The 21041-nt window shown below is 40.9% G+C and overlaps 1 protein-coding gene and 1 long non-coding RNA gene across 10 annotated transcripts in view; one reads left to right on the forward strand and one right to left on the reverse strand.

The window, feature by feature from the left end:
• Positions 1–21041, reverse strand: part of EPHB6 (EPH receptor B6) — a 67151-nt gene that overhangs the window by 31605 nt on the left and 14505 nt on the right. For 3 of the 9 annotated variants that reach the window (XM_053935299.1, XM_053935301.1, XM_053935298.1), the window contains exons 2-4: positions 16700–16918; positions 6231–6295; positions 3055–3751 (exon numbers count right to left, since the gene is read on the reverse strand). In XM_053935299.1, coding sequence (XP_053791274.1) covers positions 3055–3751; positions 6231–6295; positions 16700–16793 — 856 coding nt within the window. In that variant the 5' untranslated portion in view covers positions 16794–16918. Of the gene's footprint in view, positions 1–3054; positions 3752–6230; positions 6296–6550; positions 6629–10778; positions 10950–10991; positions 11123–16699; positions 16919–17052; positions 17313–21041 lie in introns of those variants that run through there. The other 6 variants (XM_053935302.1, XM_053935305.1, XM_053935303.1 and 3 more) reach the window with 6 other exon arrangements.
• LOC128784054 (uncharacterized) lies at positions 11287–12743 on the forward strand. The gene is made up of 3 exons (XR_008429347.1): positions 11287–11392; positions 12432–12546; positions 12631–12743. It is a non-coding gene; the product is annotated as an uncharacterized LOC128784054 (long non-coding RNA).

A 21041-nucleotide genomic window follows, 5' to 3' on the forward strand; every position in this document is an offset into this window, starting at 1 on the left:
CACACACATGGCTAATCAGCTCAGCTCTGTCCAGAGCTCCGTCCTTCTTTATTTGGAAGTCAGCTTAGCACTTTATCAGGCAGTCATTCCTCTTCTCTTTTTTGTCAACACTGTAATTTTAAAAATATTTTTTAAATGTCCCAGTCATAAATTTTAAATATTATTTTCAAAAGCACCTAGTAATCTAAATCCTATATGATTTTGCATGGCAAGGCACCCTTTGTGCATACATCTACAGAAAGAAAAGGAACTAAAGTCCCAACCTTTTTCCCTCTGTAGACTGCCATTCTCTTTTTTGACTGTTCAGCATGACAAGTCTAATCAGATAAAGTGAAAAGTGAATCCCACACAGATTGCTCCCCACATCACCCAAAGGGCTTGCTAAAGGTTGCTGTTTCACTCTTCTATTTAGCTGGAGAAATCTGCCATATAGTAACACAGAGCAGGCAGTCTTATAAAAATAAGGAAAGAAAGTACCTTAAATCATGATAGGGGGCAGGGGGAAAAGAAGGACTTTCTATCTATCTGCTCAGAATGGCTCTTGGCAGATTTGTTGTTCTAAATAAAGAGATAACAGCTGGTCCAGGAAGGACTCCACAGGCTTGCATATGGTGAGGGGGAAGGCAATGCCCACACACTCTTCAACCAAAGTGTAAGAAGGAAACTTGCTTCTTCTCCTTATCCTTGGTTGATTCTTCAGTCTTATTAAGAACACCTCTCTGCATTATCATCAGTAGAAATCTGCCCTTGGGCTAGCACTTTTGTTCTGTGTTTCATCTAGAACTCTGTGGCTGCTCTGTATCAGGGTGTACATCTGTTCTTAGGAAAGGAGAAGACATGCACAGAGAAGGGCTGGAGAGGACTCCATGCAGAGGAACACCAAGCAAGGGGACATGAGCTGAAGGTGGCTTCATTCAGACAGGACAGCAATATGTTGTTAGCAGGAGAAGAGATCAGGAAGGATAACCAAGCCAGAGGACTTTACAAGAAACATGAGGAGCAAAGAATACCCTTTAACATTATGATTCATATTTGGTTGTCATTGGCTGCTCTAGGCTGCTCATGGAATCTCGGGAAGTAAATAATAGGAACTGACTTTTGTAGCTAGATAGACTGTCATTATTTCACTTAGTCCTTATAATATTAACCATTTTCATCTATCTCCAGCTTCTATGACAATGAGGCAACAAGGAAGTATCAGCTTTCACTGAATACTATGGAAAACTGAAGACTTTTTTTTAAAAAAAATCCTTGTTTTTATTTGGCAAGCCAAATTTCTTTCTCTTTTTTTTTTTTTTTTGACTGCTTAAGACTCCTATCTGAAACTAAATTACTGACTAGCAGTTTATTTAGACTGTGAACTAGTCGTGCTACTGATGCAGACAACAAATTTAGTGCCATACAGTGCGGCTCTACATCACAGCTTACTGTCTCTGAAGCAGCACTAAATGAATGTAGTTACATTTCTCTCAGAATGAGCAGGATAAAAAGGCACACATATTTTAATTATTCTGAAAGTTTAAACAAATGAAAAGCACTTACCAATTTTAATTGCTTTTTAAGTCTCCAGAACAATGACCTGTATTTTAATAAAGCTATTTTGCATGACCCAAATCACTTCATGAAGCAGGACTTTAAGGTAGTATATTGACGACCACTAATTATTCATTGTATTTGCACTTGCTGTTAACCAGAGTAATTGTACTTTCCCTGTCCAAGTTAACCCTTGTTTGAATAAATCCAACTTTTAAATTTTGTTTGCAGCCAAAACATTACATTTATTTTTTAGACTACTAAAGGGTAGTGCAGCAACATTTTAGACTGCTGAGAGATTTTGAATAGATGTATATTAAAACAAAGGAAGCACCAAAAGAACATCATACACAAATTATACAACCAACATAAGCAGTTTGCTCTAATGGATAGGAACACAGTCATGACATTAGACTTGGTGCTCAGGCTTGGCCAGATTTTAGCCCAATACCACTTATGGGTGACACATAATGTAATCTACCACCTCCTACAAACATATCACAGAAATACCATTGGCCCTGGGGCAGAGAGTACATTCATTATTGGTAATGATTATACTATTATGACTGCTTTTTCTAGTCAGAACAGACTCACAGAGCCACATTTTCCCTGTCCCATGACCAGGCTGCTGCTGTTTCCCCTTTTTTAATTTCATTACTATACACTAGCAAAAGGGCCCAAAATAACTAGGACAGAGAGTCTATTAGCTCTGGGTTCAGCTCTCCTCCATGTGGCATCTTTCTTCTAATTCTCTGCTGCCTCTTGGTAAAGAAGTGGAATTATGGTAGATCTGGCTAGTGACAGCTACTGCTATTTCTGTGTAAGTACCCTGTCTCTGGTGGCAGCTGTAACTAAGGCCTGAGTGGAGTTTCCAACCATACTCTTAGCAGCAAGCAGTGGTGTCCTTGTTTTGGCCAGGACAAAGACAATCTCTTGCATTAGCTGGCAGTGGGCATGGCTGTGGGGGTGTAACCAGGACCAGATGATGCTCTACAACACCTCTTATCATTGACAGCGGTGGGGGGAAGGCACTCACAGTCCAAGGAAAAGGGCATTCCTTTCTGTTGGGAGAAATCCTTTATGTGCTGGAAAAAAACAATCAGACCAGTATTTGTTTATTGTCACTTCCCATGTAAATCATCTGTCTTACACCTTTTTTGTTAATAGTGTTGCTGTTACTGTTCATTTTATTATCTCATTGCTGTTTCCAGTAAATTGTTCTTATCATAACCAATGATCTTTGCCTTTTGTGCTTCCAGTTGGAGGGGGAGGGAGTGGCAGCGTGGTTTTAGTGGCAATACCAAACTGCAGAACACCATTCCTATACCATGACAAGTGGTCACTCCAAAACTCCAGTCTGAGGAGCTAAATGTGTGAGAAGAGGCTGCTACAAGGCGATCTCTCTGAGAAACGATTTACTTTCCCAGCTCTGTGAAATTTTGGCTAAGGCCCAATATTGTTGATATAGAGAACCAATGATAAAATGGCTGCCTAAGGGGAAGAGGAATAATGTTCTCTCACCTTGGCAGGCTCGTTCATCATCCACAGGCTGGTAGCCAGCCTTGCAGGTACATCGTCCAATGGCCACCATCCACTCCCCTTCTCCATTGCAGTGCAGCCGAACACTCGAGGACCCCGTCGTGCTTGTCTCTTCAGCGTTGGGTACACACGTCCCCGGCGATGCCACCAGTGAGGTCCTCTCTCCGCCAGCAAAGGTTTCAGGAAAGGAGGCAAATCCTTTCACCACAGCTGGGCACTTGTAGAAAAAGACTTGGACTGCCACCAAGGACATGCAGGCTCCCGAGTCCTGGAAGGCCAGGTAGAAGCCATGCTTGGTGAGTGGCCCAAAGCTACGTACTTTAACATTCATCTTGACCACCTTCCCAGTGCTGTCCACCTGGGAAAAGCTTTCATCAGCTGCAATAGTATCCACTTTGGTCCAGGGGCCCTCACGCCACTCTGGCATGTCCTGAGAGGCTATGTCAGCCTCCGACTGGTGGTAGTAGAGTGTGAAAGTTTCCTTGCAGGAAGAGGCCACAGTGCGCATGCTGGCACAGTCCCTCACTGAGAAACGGAGGCGGACATGGACGCGGTGGGCCCCGCGCCGCTCGATGAAGTGAGTGCGCAGCCAGTTATTCTGACCTGGTTCAGCCACGTTGCACACTTGAAAGGTTCGGATCAGGCGCTTCTTGTCATCCAGGACACTTACCTCATCCCACTACAATGGATATAGAGGAGAAAAAAGAAACAGGAATAAAAAAATTTATTCAGTATTCAACTGCACCAAAAATATAGGACAGGTCTTTGTCTTCCCCCTCTCCTTGCCATGTCTATGACAAGATTTGAACTTGTTGATGCTATGTGCAGCAGAGCATTCTAGACAGAGTATGACCCTGTAAAGAAGAGCAGTCAAAGCTCTGAAGTAAGAATTGTTGTGACAGAAAACATAAATCATGCAAACTTGGTCACACGACATCGAGAATCTCAAAATGCAAGTCACACTTTCTTCCCTCCTCTTTTCTCATCTCTTATCTCTAGAGACAAACCAAATAACACAAACAAATGAGACAGAGCAACAAGACACTGTTCTCTGGAGAACACATTAAAGCAGAAGTCCCTTCTACCTAGCTTTACCACAGTGAGAGCTGTGTGCTGACATCTCCTATGCACATAAACCTCTCAGCATGGCCACTACAGGGGCAGGTTCAAATCTGTTTTGTGCCTGCAGGAAGGCACAAGGGAGGTATAAGGAGGGGTGGAAGCAGGTTCCTGTACAAAGCTGTAAGACAAAACCTCTCAACAAGTTTTACAGAATAGGTACAAGGCCCTGGGTATGACAGAGGACGTGCATAGTGAGATAGAAGAGAAGGAACCTGCTCAAGCATTCTCATGAAGGTCTGAGCAACCAACTTCTCACAATAAGATCTGCATTAAGACCATTTGCCAAGAAGAAACAACAGCAAGTTATGGTCATTACTGACTCCCTCCTGTGTGAAACAGAAGCACCCTTTTACTGATTGGAACATCTTTTCAGGCAAGTGTTGTCTCCCTGGGCCCCAGTTTAGCAATGTCACCAGATGATGGAAGAGCTTAGTACAGCCTTCAGACTACTATCCACAACTGCTTTTTCACATGGGTACAAATAACATCCCAACAAAAGTGTGAAGTTGATCAAGAGAGTTTTCAGGGCCCTGGATGAAATGTTAAAAAAATCAGGAGCATGGTTTTTCTCAATCTTTTCAGTAGTAGTAAGGCACATTTGAAAGAAATAAATGATGCAAGACATCAATACTGGCTTCAGGACTGCTACCTCTGCCAAAATGCTTGGGTTCGTAACCACTGAAGAATCTCTGAGACATAGGGTGTGTTGGGACGTGACAGGATCTACTGTTCCAATGGAAGAAATGCATCTTTGCTCATAAACTGGAGGGACTGATTGAGAGATTTAATCTATAATTGATGGGGGAAGGGCATACCACCAGGAGAGCTGAAGGTAAACCAAGGGCTAGCATGGCATAGAGTTAGGATGCCAGTGCTAGCTGGGATCATTTATGCTGCTCCTGGGAGCACAGAGAGCTCAGGAGCACAACTGCAATGTTTGTACACCATGGGAGCATTAGGCAATCATTCATGGCACATAACTTAACAAGAACAAGTGCCAGATCCTGCACCTGGGATGGAGTAACTGCAGGCACAGGTACAAATTGTGACAGGAGTGTCTGCAGAGTGCCCTGCAGGGAGGGCCCTGGGGGTGCTGGGGGCAGCAGCTCAATGAGAGTCAGCAGGGTGTGCCTGGGCAGCCCAGAAGGCAGGAACCGTGTCCTGGGGGCATCAAACACAGAGCACAGAGGGCAGAGGGGGGATCATCCGCTGTGCTCAGCGCTGGTGCGGCCTCACCCGGAGTGCTGGGAGCAGCTCTGGGCACCACCACTTCAGAGGAGTGTGAAAGTCTCTGGATGTGGGCAGAGGAGGGAAACAAAGCTGGTGAAGGGGCTGGAAGGTGTGTCCTGGGAGGAGTGGTTGAGGGCTCTGGGTTTGTCCAATGTGGAGAAGAGAGGCTGAGGGGTGACCCCCTTGCTCTGCAGCTCCCTGAGGAGGGAAATTGGAGAGGGAAGTGCTGATCCCTTATCCCTCAGATCCATGATAGGATGCATGGGAATGGTTCAAATCTGCCTCACAGGAAGCTCAGAATTGACATCAGGAAACATTTCTTTACCTAGAGGGTGGTCAGACACTGGAACAGTCTTCCTAGAGAGGTGGTCAATACCCCAAGTCTGTCAGTGTGTAAGAGACATTTGACAGTGCCCTTTGTAACATGCTTCAACTTTTGGTCAGCCCTTAAGTGGTTAGGCAGCTGGACTAGGTGATTGTTGTAGGTACCTTCCAACTGAACTATTCTATTCTATTCTATTCTATTCTATTCTATTCTATTCTAGTATGGAGGGGTGGCTGGAGAACTCTTTAGTATCTCTGGAGCACAGGGGAATGAAGAGGGTAAGGAGGTGGCAACTGCATCCCACTCAGCATCCTTCTCTCTTAACAATCTGGCTTTGCAAAACAGATCAAAAACTGTTCAAATTCTTCATATATTAAAAAAATCTATGAACCAAGTCTCACAGTTTCCCTTTCTTCATCAGATGCATGCATGTCTTCCCAGCAGACATAGAGACAAGAAGAGGGACAAGGGAAATGCTTACCCCATCAGAAGGGTGTGCAGTCCAGCCAATCTCTGATGTCTCTTGAGTTGTATCCAGAAGTATTTCTGTTTGTATTTAAAAGAATTAAATCAAAAAAGTATTTTGTGCTATTCCAAGTCAGACAAAAATCTTATCTGTTCCTCTCAAGATTGTCTTGTAGAGGACTTCCATACACCAAAAATAAACATTCATGTTTTGAGACTAAATATGACAGGTTATGTCCATACTAATAAATTAAGAAAGGCGAAGACAAAGGCAGAGGCACTGGGCACATAATCATGCTAACTTATGATTCTCAAGTTGTTTGGCAATATTCTCACCAGACTTTCCCAGGCAAAGTATAAGCATGCTGACAGCATGGTGCAGAGTTATCATAATGAGCAGTTCAGATGAGGCCACTCTCTTTTTGGAAAGGAAAAGGTGGGAGACAAGATGAGCTACATGAATGCATGCCAATCTCATTAGAACTATGGTTGCCCATTTTACTTGCACATATAAGTGTGGACACAAGGCCAAGGCATGTTTGTTCCCAGCTCTGGAACCAAATTTCTTTGGGAGTTTAAGACTATGACCCAGCTGATCTTGTAATGGATTAATTTTGTTCCGGAGCTGGGAATTACATTGCAGGCCTGTGTAGGAATCCTAGTATCAAATAATCTGTTGTATTATTACACTGCTCAAGAGTAAGGTACATGCAGAACTTCACAGGCCTAGTTTATTCCCACAACTAGTCTGCATTTCCATTGTTATTGAATCTACCACTGGAGACAGATATCAGCCTTGACTGCTCTTGGACAGTTATTCTCTGCTTGGGTACAAAGAAACACAAAAGAGATTTTGACAGTAAAAACTATAAGCATAGTATTCTCCAAAAGAGAATGTCAGGGTCTGAGACCACTGGTGGTATGCAAGCATGTGCTCTTTCCTCTGTATATTTAGGACATAGAATAAGAAAATTACTCAATTGAATAGGTATGTACATGTGTTGATACATACTGTATAAATCAACTGTTTTTTCTTAAATTCGGGGAAGCTTTATTTGCTTATTTTGATTTTCATATTTTTATCTTATTGCTTTAAAAAAAACCCTGCAAATAACAGATTAAAAAATGCAACCCAAAACCTAACAGCCAGCTTACTTACAAATAAGGTTCATGATCCACTATTAAACCTTGCACAGGTTTAATAATATGATTGTTCCATGTTTTATGCAGGAGAGAGATCCTCAATGGTTTTTATTTCCAGTTTATGGATTGCTTATGTCACTATCCCTACCAAAACACCTGGGGATTCACTCCACATTAATCACTGGAAAGGAAAGACTAGGCTCATCCTAAAGCAGACATGATCAAGTGAGCAAGTTTATACAGACCCCAGCCTTCACCGACGTACCTGAACTATATTCCCTGTATTCCTTATATACTTTATAGTATAAAATGCATCCCTGAGGACGAAGCTCCTTGATTCAAAAGCAGCGCAAAATACCAGGGCTTGCTTGCCAAAACTGGAAAGAACTACTGGTTACAGCTAAAGTACAACCCCACTAAAATTATGTAACAGACCTCAGGAAATGATGAGCTGCTCAGTTCGCAAGGACAGCTCGGCTCAGACAGCCCCTCTGAGCAGCAGAACATCTGCAAAAGGCCTATGCCTCCCTGAGGCACAGTCTTCCCCAGGCTGCCCTAGCAGCAGAGGAACTTGGCATTCCCACATGCCCATTACCTTCTCAATTGCACAGTCTGGCACAGGGATTGCACTGTGTCATGTCATTACTTTGCCACTGGGATCGCAGACATAGCCTTGATATGCTGAAATAATACACAAGGCCATTTTTCAACACAGAAAGAACTTTTTTTCTAATCAGATCTGAGTCTCCCATTTACCAAAGTATAATGTTTCTACCCCATGGAAACTCTAGAAATAAAGTAAAGTAAAATAGAGAAAAGTTAATCAGGGCATGGAAAGCTGTACAGAAAGTGAGAAGAAAGGAAGTAGAGAAGACTTGCTCAATAGGCTGTGCTCTGCCATGTCAAGCATATTCTCCAGACAAATTCTCACCAGTGAGCAAGGTAATATTTACCAAGCATGTGAGTATTTTACAAGCAAACAGAAATAGGCAGCCTGAAGCAGACAGAACTGTCCCTTTCACAGTCAATACTTTAAGTCAGAAACCACTAGAAAAAGTAAGAAAAGTACACAAGAATTTTGTGTGCATAAATCTCATTTCACAACCTATGGCCAAAAGTCCCTCACTATTTTTGTTCTTCCTCCCTTTCCTACTGGCTATATGCCTGGAATCACATCCCCAGTCACACTAGCTGCATGTACACTCATAAATCTAACAAGCTGTTAAACTGTTCTCTAGCTCTGAGGACAACAGGCACAGTATGGTTCATGTTCCCATGGCTAAAAATTCCAACCTCACAGAAGTGCACAGCTGCATCCAAACCACCTCCCAGGAATGGTCCTCAGTCTATCCTAACCTCTGACCTATGTGTAGGCACTGTTTGTGACAAGATTATATGGCATGGGCCAAACAAACCTACGGCTGCACTCATAATTTAACAGTATGAATGACTTCATGGGTACAGGTATAAGCCTTCACTCTGACACTTTATTAGCACTGATGTAGCATTTCACATCCTCACTGTGCTGAGCCAGACCAGTATTTTGCTGCTCTTCAGTGCTGACAGAAATGATCTGTTCAGCTGAATTTACCACCTTGGAAAAAAAAAAAAAAAAAAACAGCTTTTACCCTTCCAACATTGCTCAAAATCAAGGGTCTTGTAACATCAGGTTAGACTCAGGCTCAGTCCAGCCCATGATGCTGCTAGAGGAAACACTGATTGAGGTATCTCAGGGTATCATTGGGGGACTATTCCACTCTGCATTAAAAATGAGAATAGGAAAGATATCTGAACAATCTAGAGGCTCTGAAACACGTGAAATTATGACAATTCTACAATTCTTTTTTTCACTCCTGGTTTAATCTCAGTTTTGAAGAATGGTATTCCAATTTTATATTACAAGTGTTATTTTACTTGAAGGAAGATAAAAATAACTGATGAGAGAGTCTCTTCTATGTCTCTTCCCTAAACTAAAAAGAAAAAAACATCACTTCTTATAGAAGAATCACATGGGTTCATTACACTCTGCAAAATCTAAACTCTCATTTGACTAGCCTCAGTTCTTGCAGGTCAGAAAGGGTGAAATAAAAATCCCAAATGCTTCAGCTAGTACTATTCTATATTTACATCACAAACCAATCTCTTGGGCTACATTATGCTATAATGTCAACATCCAGAAAAACTGGGCGGAGGCTGGAAGCTGCTATTACAGATCAGGCTGTTTAGAATAGGCATGTTAATAATTTTCAGATTTTGGTCTGCCTGTACTTTCAAGCAAGACTATTAAGTGCTTGTGTTACAGACAAAATGATCCCCTAATGCAAGAGGATGACAATTCACCCAAGGATGGTTGACCCTTAGACAACTTTCATGGAGACAGAGATGGCCTAACAGCTTTCTGGATTGAAGAACATTTGCACTCGGTGTCTTAACAGTGCAGTGGTGCAAGAGGGAATTGTACAACCAAAGCCTTGCAAACTACACCTATGGACAAGAGAGTTGATCCTGAGAAGAGAATAAAAGAATCCCTTTACCTGTGTGATGAGAATCTGGTACTAAACTTCTACTACATCTGTGTAGAATCACAGAATGAAACAAGGTGGAAGGGAGGTACAGAGGTCATCTTAAACAACAACCCACTCATGGCCAGGCTAAATTACAGTAGGCTGCTCCAAACCTTGTCCATTTGAATTCTGAATATATCCAAATGTACACTGGTAGAAGGCAAAGGGCACTATGGTAAAAGGTAACATTCAGAGAGTTTGCTTTGCTATGGAGCTGAATGACCCAAGCAGCAAAACTTGCTCACTTAACAGACTTGCAAAGAACTGAAAACATTTCCAGGCTTATTCTGCCTTCTATGATCATTCCTTGAAAAAGCAGGAAAAGTGTGAATGCTCTCTAAGAAGGCTGGGAAGAGAAAGCATTTCCTGGGCTTGTGCAAAAATAGTGTTAGGAGCTGTCAAATCCAGTAACTTCACACAAGCCAGGCTGCTGCAGCTCCATGGCCCCAGGCACAACCAACAGGAGGGTCAGGTGGGTATTCCCAACAGGCACACATACAGACACACGCAGGCACTGCACATCTATGAATGGCCAGCCACAAAGATCCACACAGACAGAAGCCCTCACCAGTCACGCAAACAGAAAGAGCATCACCAGCAGCCTCATCCTGCTCCCCTTTCTGGTTGGTCAGGATTAAGGTCTGTTAGTGGGAAATATATATGCATTTATATACAATGCGGATCTCTGCAATGACTGTCCTTAAAGATTTAGCCTCCTGACCTCTGAATCTGTGGTCTCTCCATCTGCTGGCACCTGGAGCTCACAGCTCCACTCCTGGTGTGAGCAGTCAGACAGGCTCACTCACTGATACACCCCTTCACACACACACAGAAGCACACTATGGATCCTCTGCTACCTGCTTTAAGGGTGCAGCCTACCCAGCAGCTAGTCCTGGGTGCTTGTTCTCCTGGGCTGCTATTCTGTGGATCTCTCATGAAGTGGTCTTTGCCACTCAGCCTACCCAGGAGTTGCCCTGGGATCATCTTGTCTCCAGGTGCACTGAGATACACAACACATAGACAGTACTCTCAAAGAACCCCTGGAATTTATGGTGACCACAATAGCTGACCTGGTGCTCCTGATAGTTCTTCCCTCACTAGATAAACCCCCCCACTTGTCTCACTCAAAGGGACACATTCAAACTGGTGTCTCATTCTTCCTCCAGATTCTGCTCTTTCCCTGCCTTCCCAACCCACTAACTCCATCATCGAACTAGTCTGGCTTGCTATAGAGATCACAGACTCACTAATACAAGCTCATTCACTCCAGCTGCTTGCATCACAGATGCACAGATCCTATGACCTGTGCTCTACCTTGAGTTCCTAGCACTTGATTTTCATCCATTCCATGATCTTCAGCCGCTGGTAGCACTGACTCATGGGCCACTCTGACCTGTGGTTCAACTCCAGTTGCTCGTATATGAATAAAAAAAACACACACGCACACACGAAACAAAGCCCCTTCACCCAGGTAAATGGTGAAAAATGGAATTTAGTAAGAAGATAGGCTAGACTGTGGTGATCAGGTGCCTGACAGCCATACTGACCTGCAGCTGGTGTATATGACTGGCCCCTTATCTCTCTACTTTCTCACACTTAATCCTCCCTTTCCACACCTACAGTTACTCCCTAAACAACCCACAATAAATTTTGCAGATTATCTTCCTTATATCCCATAATAAATACCATGCCCCTGTTGGCAATAATCTCCTTCAATCTGAAAGGCGTTCCAGAGAGCACTTCCATTGATTTAACTTAATGGGTTCATTCCCACCCCATGGACTGATCACACTCCTCTGATAGCTCTGGGAGAAGCTGGGTCAGGGCATTTATTTCGCGGTTAGGTTATTGAGGCTTCCCTGCCTTTCACTGTTCCTCTGCGCTCCTTTGAGCATGGGGAGAGGACCCTTTTATCAGGAACCTTTTATCACTTATATAAACAAATATATTTATGCATGGGGTCTACCATCTGGAGACAAAATACAGTGAAACTTTTGGGAAGCCTTAAATACACCAGAACTTCTTCCAAAATCAAACAGAAATTGTGGTGAAGTAAATAATATATAAATAGCTAATGACATATGCAACTGTAGTAAGTATTCTTTTTTTTAAAAATGAGTTGATGAAACAAGTAAAAAACCAAACAAAAATAGCCAAAAAATCCCACTTGTTCATAACTATCCAACACAAAAGTTGCTGTTATTTTTTAAAAGAAAATGTCTTAAAGTTTAGCTATGACTTAACATGAAAAAACAAGCTACAGAGTTATAGAATATGCCTCCTAATATAACAGAATATATACAAAACCAATCTATATGACAAGACAAATGAGTTTGAATTTTTTCTTGTATGAAGCTATAATGTCAATCCTGCAATGAATGATCCTGTATTACTTCTGCAAAGCTACTTCTCAAATGCAATTAATTTCAGAAAAGCTATTTGGAATCAATGGGATACGTGTTTAGTAAGTTCCATGAAGTATAATCTAATATAACTGCTTGCTATGTCAGAGCAAAATGCTGACACTATCAGAACATCAAAGTTGTCATCTGCAAGGAGGAATTCTCACACTCCAACCAGGAGTTATGTACCATCTGTGACAGAGAGAAATGACAGCCAAATGGTGTAGGATATGGAAATACACAGCTTTTTGCAAGGTAACACAGTTTTTAAGCTTTATGAATGATTGTGTATTTTTCTCTTTCCCAGCCCCTTTCTTTTGTTAAACCTCTAAGGAAACTGCCGGGATTAGCATGTTGCACTACTACTGATGTCAGAAAATGCAGACATCTAGAAATTAAAATAAAAAAGTTCCAACTTTGCATATGAAATCCAGTTAAATTACTATCTACAACTTTCCTAGAGATACAATATAATATCTGCTCTTCCACAGCTTAAGAAGTTCATTCTCCAAACACCCACTATTAAGTCTAGAACTTGAGTCTAACTGCCAGTGCCATCAAACCCAGCTACTTTCCATACAGCACAGCGTGATTTTTCATGTTTATCTATGTTCTCCTGCTTGCTTTTTTTTGACAGACATTAAAAAGTGAGCTTATGTCTTCCAAAGTTTTTCCGAGGCATACACTGAAAGTCCCGGAGACCCTGCATTACAAGAATGCCATTCCTTTTCTTTGAAGCTTTAATTAGCTTTGAATATAAACAGCGTTAGTTGCACCATGAATAGTCTCTCCTGTCCTACTGGCCTCCAAGCAGCAGATTGGGAGCAGATTCAACGCAAGGTATGGTACGAACCTGGGAACAGGGATATCCCTAGCACAGGAACTACACAGGAATCTATTATGGAAGAAAACAAATCAAATGGAAGTGCTGAGACTGACCAAAAGGATAAACCCCTGTCTATTCCTCCTTTACCCCTGTCTATTCCCCCTTTACAATCAGGCTGCACATCCAGCCCTGTCTCATTCATGTTCTGAATGTCTACAGCAGGATATTCCTCTGCCCTGGGCTTTCCAAGCATGCGGCAAAGCTTTTGGCATGCAGGAGAGCGTCAGGAAAGAGCTGTGAAGAAAATGTTTGCTAGGATTTTAATAACTCATGTGAATCACATGCAATCAAACTAAAAAGTTAATTTCACTTTTTTTCCCCCCTGAAGTAAAATGACACTAATTTAAACCTTTCTCTGTGTATACTAAACTGCATATAATAAACCAAAAGACAGTGGTATTTTTCATTCTGAAGATTCCCTCTGAGGAAGGTGTATTTTCCTCCACTTCAAAGGCAAGCCAATTTGAGCAATCAATACATTATTCTCAACAGCCCAATACAACAACCAGTGAGTAGAAAAAATAGGGGGAAAATGAAATAAGAATGTCTGACCTCACTACCTTTTTTTCTTCCATATTCCCTTTTGCCAAAGAGACATTCTTAATGCAAAGAGGTTTTACCAAAGCAGAAGAATTATTCTCTCTATATCTTGAATTTCTGGAAGATACTTAGATTGTCCAGCTATTCTGCAGGCTTGAGAGCATGTTGTAAAATAAATGCAATCACTTACAGACAGAACACATAATTCCTTTGGAACATATTTAATGAGTTCTACAAAATGAACTCTGCTTGTGTTTACAGCTGTAGACATTTATAACTCCATCAAAGCAAAACCAATATTCCACATAAAATTGATCTCAGTGCCCTAGCAAGAGCTATTTCATTAACAAGTTATCACTTGGTCTCACCTGTCTTGACTGCAGCCCATCATTCTTAAATTCTATGCTTCACAAACTTTTACAATCAGAGAGGTTAACCTAAAACGTTAACTTAAATATTCAGTGATAAACTGTAATTACATACATGTATGGATTTTAAAAGAAATAAAATTACTGTATTTCTTTATGTAGCTTTGAGAAAAAGGAAAAATCCATTACTTCACCCAGTATGTAGCTCAAAAGTAATGCTCTCAAAACCAAATCCTCAAAAACTCTTGCAGAGCCATAAACACTGAGAAATGTGATCTTAATGAAAACTTTTGTGCAATTGTGTTTCCTTTTATAAAGCTAAAAAAAATCCCATATATAAATGTTTTCTGTTTGCAAAGCAGTTTTCCCTCAAGTTTCCATTCAGGCTTTTTTTTTTGGTGTAAAAATCATGTCTGGAAAACTTTGCACAGACATGCTCATTCCTGGTGAAATCAGTGTGTTCAAATACTAGAGCTGTGTTGAATAAATTCAGCCTAATGTCTCCTTTTTATGCATTAAAACCAATACCAACAAAATAATTTCAATTGTTTACAAGAACTTCCTTCACTTCTGAGTCATGAGGGAGTTTAAAGTCCCATTAGGTCCTGTAAAAGCATGCTGCCTTCTTTCCATCTGAGAAGCATTCTGCCTAAGAAGTATTTGCTCTCTTCATAATGCATATAAAGGTAGTCTGAATCTTCTGACTACTTCCCTTCCCCTCTCTACAGCTTCTCCCTCTTTTCTTAATGATTAACATTAAGGTTTAGAAAATTTCAAAGTTTGAACAATATTTAATTTGAGTCAAAATGTGATTTATATTCAGACTTTAAATCTGACTCAAATGCCTGAGAAACACCTGAAAGAATTGATTGATTTTCCCACTTAGTCAATTCTCTTTAGTTGGAGGTGAAATGTATTTTAAACACCATCTAAAACTTCTAAGAAGCTCTACAAAAACTAAAGACCACACTGGATATTCCCTATATTTTTCAACTTAAATCTGAAACCTGAATTTCAAGTTTCTGCTATATAGAATAATGAGTCAACAAACAAGCCATGGGCCTTTTTTCTTCCTTACGGACAACTCTGCACTAAAGCAAAGCTTTCTACATAGTTATCATCAGACTTTCCTCCCTTACCATATAATTTTTATCTGACTTTTGACCACAACAAAAATATTTACCTCTGAGATGCAAATCACCTTTAAAGTGCAAACTTAGGACCGTACAGTACAGTCACAATGAAGATGCTGACTCCCCTGACCCTGAATTGAGAGTTGAAGTTCGGCTCATGGACACCTTCACCGTTTCCTCTCCATAGGCAGAATTATACTGTCCTATTTTAATACAGACAGGTCAACTATGTGATCTGTGAAGCTATATCACACAGTACTTTCTAAACTCTTTTTATCTCTACAAACTTTCAGGACTGAGCACTGAATTTAAAAAATGTTTATTTGTACAGGCATCACTCAGTTACTTCATATTTGCAGAGAGAATTTACATTCCCCCCCCTTTTCTATGTCAGTTTCTCTACCAGTTACACAAGGAATTACACAGCAATTTTTAATACACTTTTAAAATCAGTAATTCACAGAATTTCACAGATTTAAGAATTTGTATTATTATAATCTTACATCAATTATTTAGTCTCTGAACTTCCCACACATACTGTATTCCCCTCCTATTAAAAGAAGGGATGCTTTAACAAGCTTTCCTCTTTTTATTAGATCTCACACGACTCTCCTTTCCTCTAGGTCTTTCCATGCTTTCCTTTGATTCCATCTCTCCCTCCTCTCCTCTTTCAGCAGCTTTCAGAAATGCAAGAGATGAACATTCATCACAAAGCAGTACAGTTCACTGAGCACATGTAGCTGCAAGGATATTCTTGGAACAAACAAGGGGACTGTTTACAGTACCTCTGCCCTTCTCTAACTCTCTTCCATAGCTCTCATCTTATCTCCTACTCTCATCGCCCTCCCTTCTATCATCTATTCTTTCTTCTACCACTTTTTTGGCACCTCTTTTCCCCTGCCTGCCTTTTCCCTACCCTGCCTCCAGTGCTTTCTCCCTCCTCTCTCTGCTGGCTGAATGTGAACTGCCTCTTCTTGTTAATGCAAAACATTCTCTCCATATCTATTATTTGAGGCAAGTTTCTCAGAGGTAAGACAAAAACTCTTGATTTCAGCCCACTGGGTGCTGTCTTCTTTAACAGTATAAATGTCTAGAGATTGTTTCACAAAGCAAACATGGTGCAAGAACAGAAACACAAGAATCAAATACATACCAAGTATAAACAAGGAGCTTAGTCCTGGAGAAAAAAAATCTATTATTTGAAGCAGTCACTTCTGAGATAGTTAGTAGTAATGCTCACTAATGATCCTTCATAAGAGGGTTTGCCTCTCCCAACAGAAACAATACTAATAACTTTTTAAATCCCAAGAGATAGTGATCAACCATCAAACAGAAAGACATGTGCTCAACGCTCATCTGGAGTAGGATATAAGCATACTGGAGAGCACAGCTTTTTTTTTAACCTCTAGAGAAAACTCTTTAGAGCTGATGCGAAACATCTGTTCTTACCTTCTAATGAGGTGACTAGATGAAAGAAGAAGACCATCCAGAGCCAACCCATTCCCGACACTCTTCTTGCACTGATGCCAGCATTAGAATCCATGAAGATTCTCTGTAAATACCACCATCTTCAACAAGCACACACCACTCCCTTGAAATGGTCTGAGATTTCTTGGAGTGTTTTAATATCTTCCCAAATTAAAGGACAGAGGTCTTTGCAGAGAAATACTGTTTAAGAAAAAACAGAAGGTAGAAACAGAAATCAGGTCACTCTAACACGAAACTGACAGTTTTTATGTACCCATTCCATCATTTACTACTTTCAAGATATGGGTAAAAAGGAGTGTTTTCCATATACCCACCCCTCAGGACTTCTGTCAGTCACAGGTGTTTTTTGCACTGCCAGTACATACAGATTTTGAGACTTTCATGGCATCAGTGACGGTGTAGTTCCCAAATCAACATTAATCTCTACCACAGTATAGGCTGTACTATTACTGAAGTCCTGATCCTTTCTGCATCTTTGGCAACATTTCTTGGAAGGTGTCCATTTCATTTCCCCTGTATGCTTTTCAAATTCTGTCTCTTGTAGTTTACACTTTGCCTTTTAAGGACTCTGCAGGGCAGTAGTCATGACAGGAGAGTTTTTGCCAACACAAATCTGCCCAGCTGACACACTTGTAACTGCATTTCAGATGCAGGCATTTGTCCCTTCAAGCATATGACTGCACAACACTACTAAGTTGGACAGTATTTTTTCCATTGATATGTTGTACGGGAGGACACAAACGTTGTGATATTTAAGGTCAAAGAGGGAGCCTGCATTACAGCCAGAAAAAGTACACAGGCCCAAGTTTATTATCCTAAGTGGGAAAAAATCCAAACAAAACTCTAGCACCACCATTAAGAACCTGACATAAAAGCTTATCTTACAGTAAGGGAGCAGCATGTAGCTTAATCCAGCATTAGATCAATACAGCATAACAATTTTGTTAAGCAAGGTAATTCTAACTCCATCTGTCCAATTCTCAGCCCACCAGAGAAATATCACAGTAATATGTAGGTTGCATGCAAAAAGCCAGTATGTTTTATTTCTTCAGGTGCTCTTTGAGCAGAGCATTGAAAATGCTTCAATGTCTTCAGTGAGACAGTGAAGCGTAGCTAAGGAGAAAGAAAAATGTCTCAGGCAATATACAAAAATGGCTCAATAACTTGGCTGAAAGAGGGGAGGAGGGGGGAAGAGTTGTAATTAAAAGGGGCAGCCTCAGTGCAATTATCTGAAAACCTTGCAGTAGGGGATTTGAGCAAGTTGGGCATAGCAGAGGAAAAAGCAGCCTGGGGAGTATGCGAAAAGGCAGCGGAGCGCAATTAGATTCTCTCTACTGGAGAGGGAGAGAAATTTGGGCAGGATGGAACAGTTCTCTCTTCTGCTGCTTCCAGTGAGAACCTAGAGCACCCAAGACAGATGAACCAAAGGCACTCTGGGCATCACTAAAATGTAAGGAAACTAAAGGAACCTCAGCAAGAGGCAAAAATTTTGATTCATGACTTCTGTGGAAAGAGAAAAATAAAATCATTAAATATTACTGAGAAAAAATTAAATGTGAGGATGGATACAGGTACTGCTTATTACTTTATGAAGCATGTATACAACACAACACATCACAGAATAAAAACACCACTGGATGCAACTGCAAAAAGGAGAAAATTTCAGAGTGAAAAGTCAGAAAGTCCTTCTTTACAGAAACAACTACCCAAGCACACAACAGCAGTCTCCTGGAACAGGAGAAAGGACTGCTGCCTGAGCCACCAAAACTAAGACTGGGCACACCAAATTCAAGCCTGCAAGACACCTCTACGTGGAGACATAAATACTTACCATTTGTACTGCTAGTCAATCTATAATATTATAATATTTATAAGTTTTTATTAGAGCAGTGAAGTCCTAAGAGATGGGGACTTTTAAGCATTCATAATGAAGGCAAACAACTGCAGAAACAGACGTCAAACAAATTGAAGAATACTTTCATTTCAGTCTATGGAACCTCATTTATCTGCAGAAGGCTTGAAAACAGCTCGCAATTCAGATATTCTCACGTCACATAACTTTGGAGTCACAGAGCAGAAAACACAACCCAAAGATACTTCAGCTGCTGGATCTCACACCAAAGCATCAAAATTACCACAAAACAGATTTAACTAAAAAAACCCGTATACGCAAAACCAGACACAAAACAACTTCTGGCTCCAAGGAAACAAATTGTTCTTCTGCTGCCCTCCTCACCTGCACATCTCTCTTAAAACATCTGTTTGCCTTATCCTGGTTTCCCCTGTATCCCACCAAAGTTAGTTTGCTCTTCAAGAGGAATCATGCAGCCTTTGTCTGGATTAAACTGGCAATTATTTTCCTTAAAATAAACTGTGGCTAAACCAAAAAGATGGCTGTGATTTAGTAGATAAAAAAAGGTATTTTTTAAAAAGTTTTTGGGGCTTTTAAAAATTTTTGTTCTGCCTCTTCCACACCTCAATGAAAAATGCTTACTCCACAATGAAGGATAGAGAGAACATTATGGAAGCATTTAAGGAAGAGTAGGAGGGAAGCACTAGCCTCTGTGAATTAAAGAGTACCAAGTCCCTAAATTGCTAACCACTGCCCTGCCCTTCCCCCTAGGACTTGATGTGTACAGAATCTGACTACACCCAAAGACGCTCATCTTTCATTCTTCAGTTCTCCTACTACTTCTACCCTACACCAAACTACGTAAACAGAAACCTCAAACCATCTCAACTTTCAAACCACCCTCTTCTCTTGTCCACACAAGCTCCTTTCCATGGCCACCTCAGCTAGTTACTTGTTCCAAAACTGCTTCCAGCAAGATTACTTCTCTTTGCTATGGAATCCACTATTCCCCACATTCCTCCAAATCCAAATGCAAAGAAATGTATCTTCTGTGCACAGGATCCTTCTATACACTTCCTTAAATACCCCTTCTCTCCCTCTCTCTCCTCCAAGTACATGAACTTGCCACTCATGTACCAGCTGTCAATCCTCTTATGATAACCTATTTTTAGGCATATATTTCCTTAGCTAGTGGAATGATTTCTATCTCCTTGGAAGTCCTGAAAATTTTAAAGCATCTGAAAAGTGACAGTTCCTAAGGATCAAAATGTCTTTTAATGATTCAACCCTATAAAACTGCGAAGATCCCAAGCAGCCAGAAAAGACCACTCCGATATTATTTTTACTGTAATACTAAGCTTCAAGTGATGGGAGACAGAAGTTTCTGGGTTGTCTCCTTACATTATTCACAAAAGCTATCATGACTGTTTACTTTGGCACCATCACTCTGGTACCTAGATCACCAAAATTTATATTTGAGATCCCAGTTAAAGAGATAAATACAATCACCACCACTATTTTCAAGAATCTGGTTTCTTAGCAGAACAATAAATGAGGGAGACAAGTTCTTTGGGAAGCTTATCAAGGTGAGTTTTGAACATCACCAAGGATGGAGATTCCTCAACTTTTTTCGGCTTCTGTAGCAGTGTTGAACTGGGTAATTTTAATTTCTTTTTTTTTTTTTAACTGGGGATTTTTTTCTTCCTTATATGTAGTCAGAAACTCCTTTGCTCTCTTCTGTTTTCTATTTCAACAGAAGAGAGTCAGCTCTTGCCAAGCACCTGAAAGCTTCTTCTACCCAAGACAGAAAGCACAAGCTATTTCAGCTGGAAAGCCTTGAATGTGAAACATCATGCCTGGCTTGACTGGCACTGTTTAAGTCCTGTTTATTCTCACCAGACAGGGCTGGTGCTGTAATTTCTCACTTTTTCTGAACTCAGTCTTGAAGTGGGAACACTTCAGTACCATCTCCAGGCAAATGATGCTCAGTGCTCCCACATGTGCTAAAACAACTGACAGTAGTGCAGTTCTGTGCTTGTGAGATTACTGTCACAAAGAGCGCTGCTGTCTGTCCATGCTGTACCCAAGCTGTGGCAAAGCATTTCATGCAGCCAGTAGCTTTGCAGCAGCTTCTTTATGCAAATAAAGGATTCCCTCAAAGTTCAAGCATTGTCAGTGATGACACCTGAAGAGCCATAGGGCACCAGTGCTGCTAAACAGGTCAGCATTAATCGAGAATTCCCTTCCATCAGTGCATGTGGTTTTGTTTTTTTTTTTTTTTTTGAAAGCAAGCAGGTTTGCTCCAAGGTTTGTGCAGTCACTTATTTTAGAGCACCCCAATATATATCTGAATATATATCTGAAGTCTTGATGAAGGTTGGTCATAAACATGACAAACCACAGAGGGGTCTCTTTAAAATGGACTGCTTTTTTATTCTTCTGGGGTTTGCA

This window comes from Vidua chalybeata, chromosome 2, assembly GCF_026979565.1.
Source record: "Vidua chalybeata isolate OUT-0048 chromosome 2, bVidCha1 merged haplotype, whole genome shotgun sequence".
NCBI lineage: Eukaryota > Metazoa > Chordata > Aves > Passeriformes > Viduidae > Vidua > Vidua chalybeata.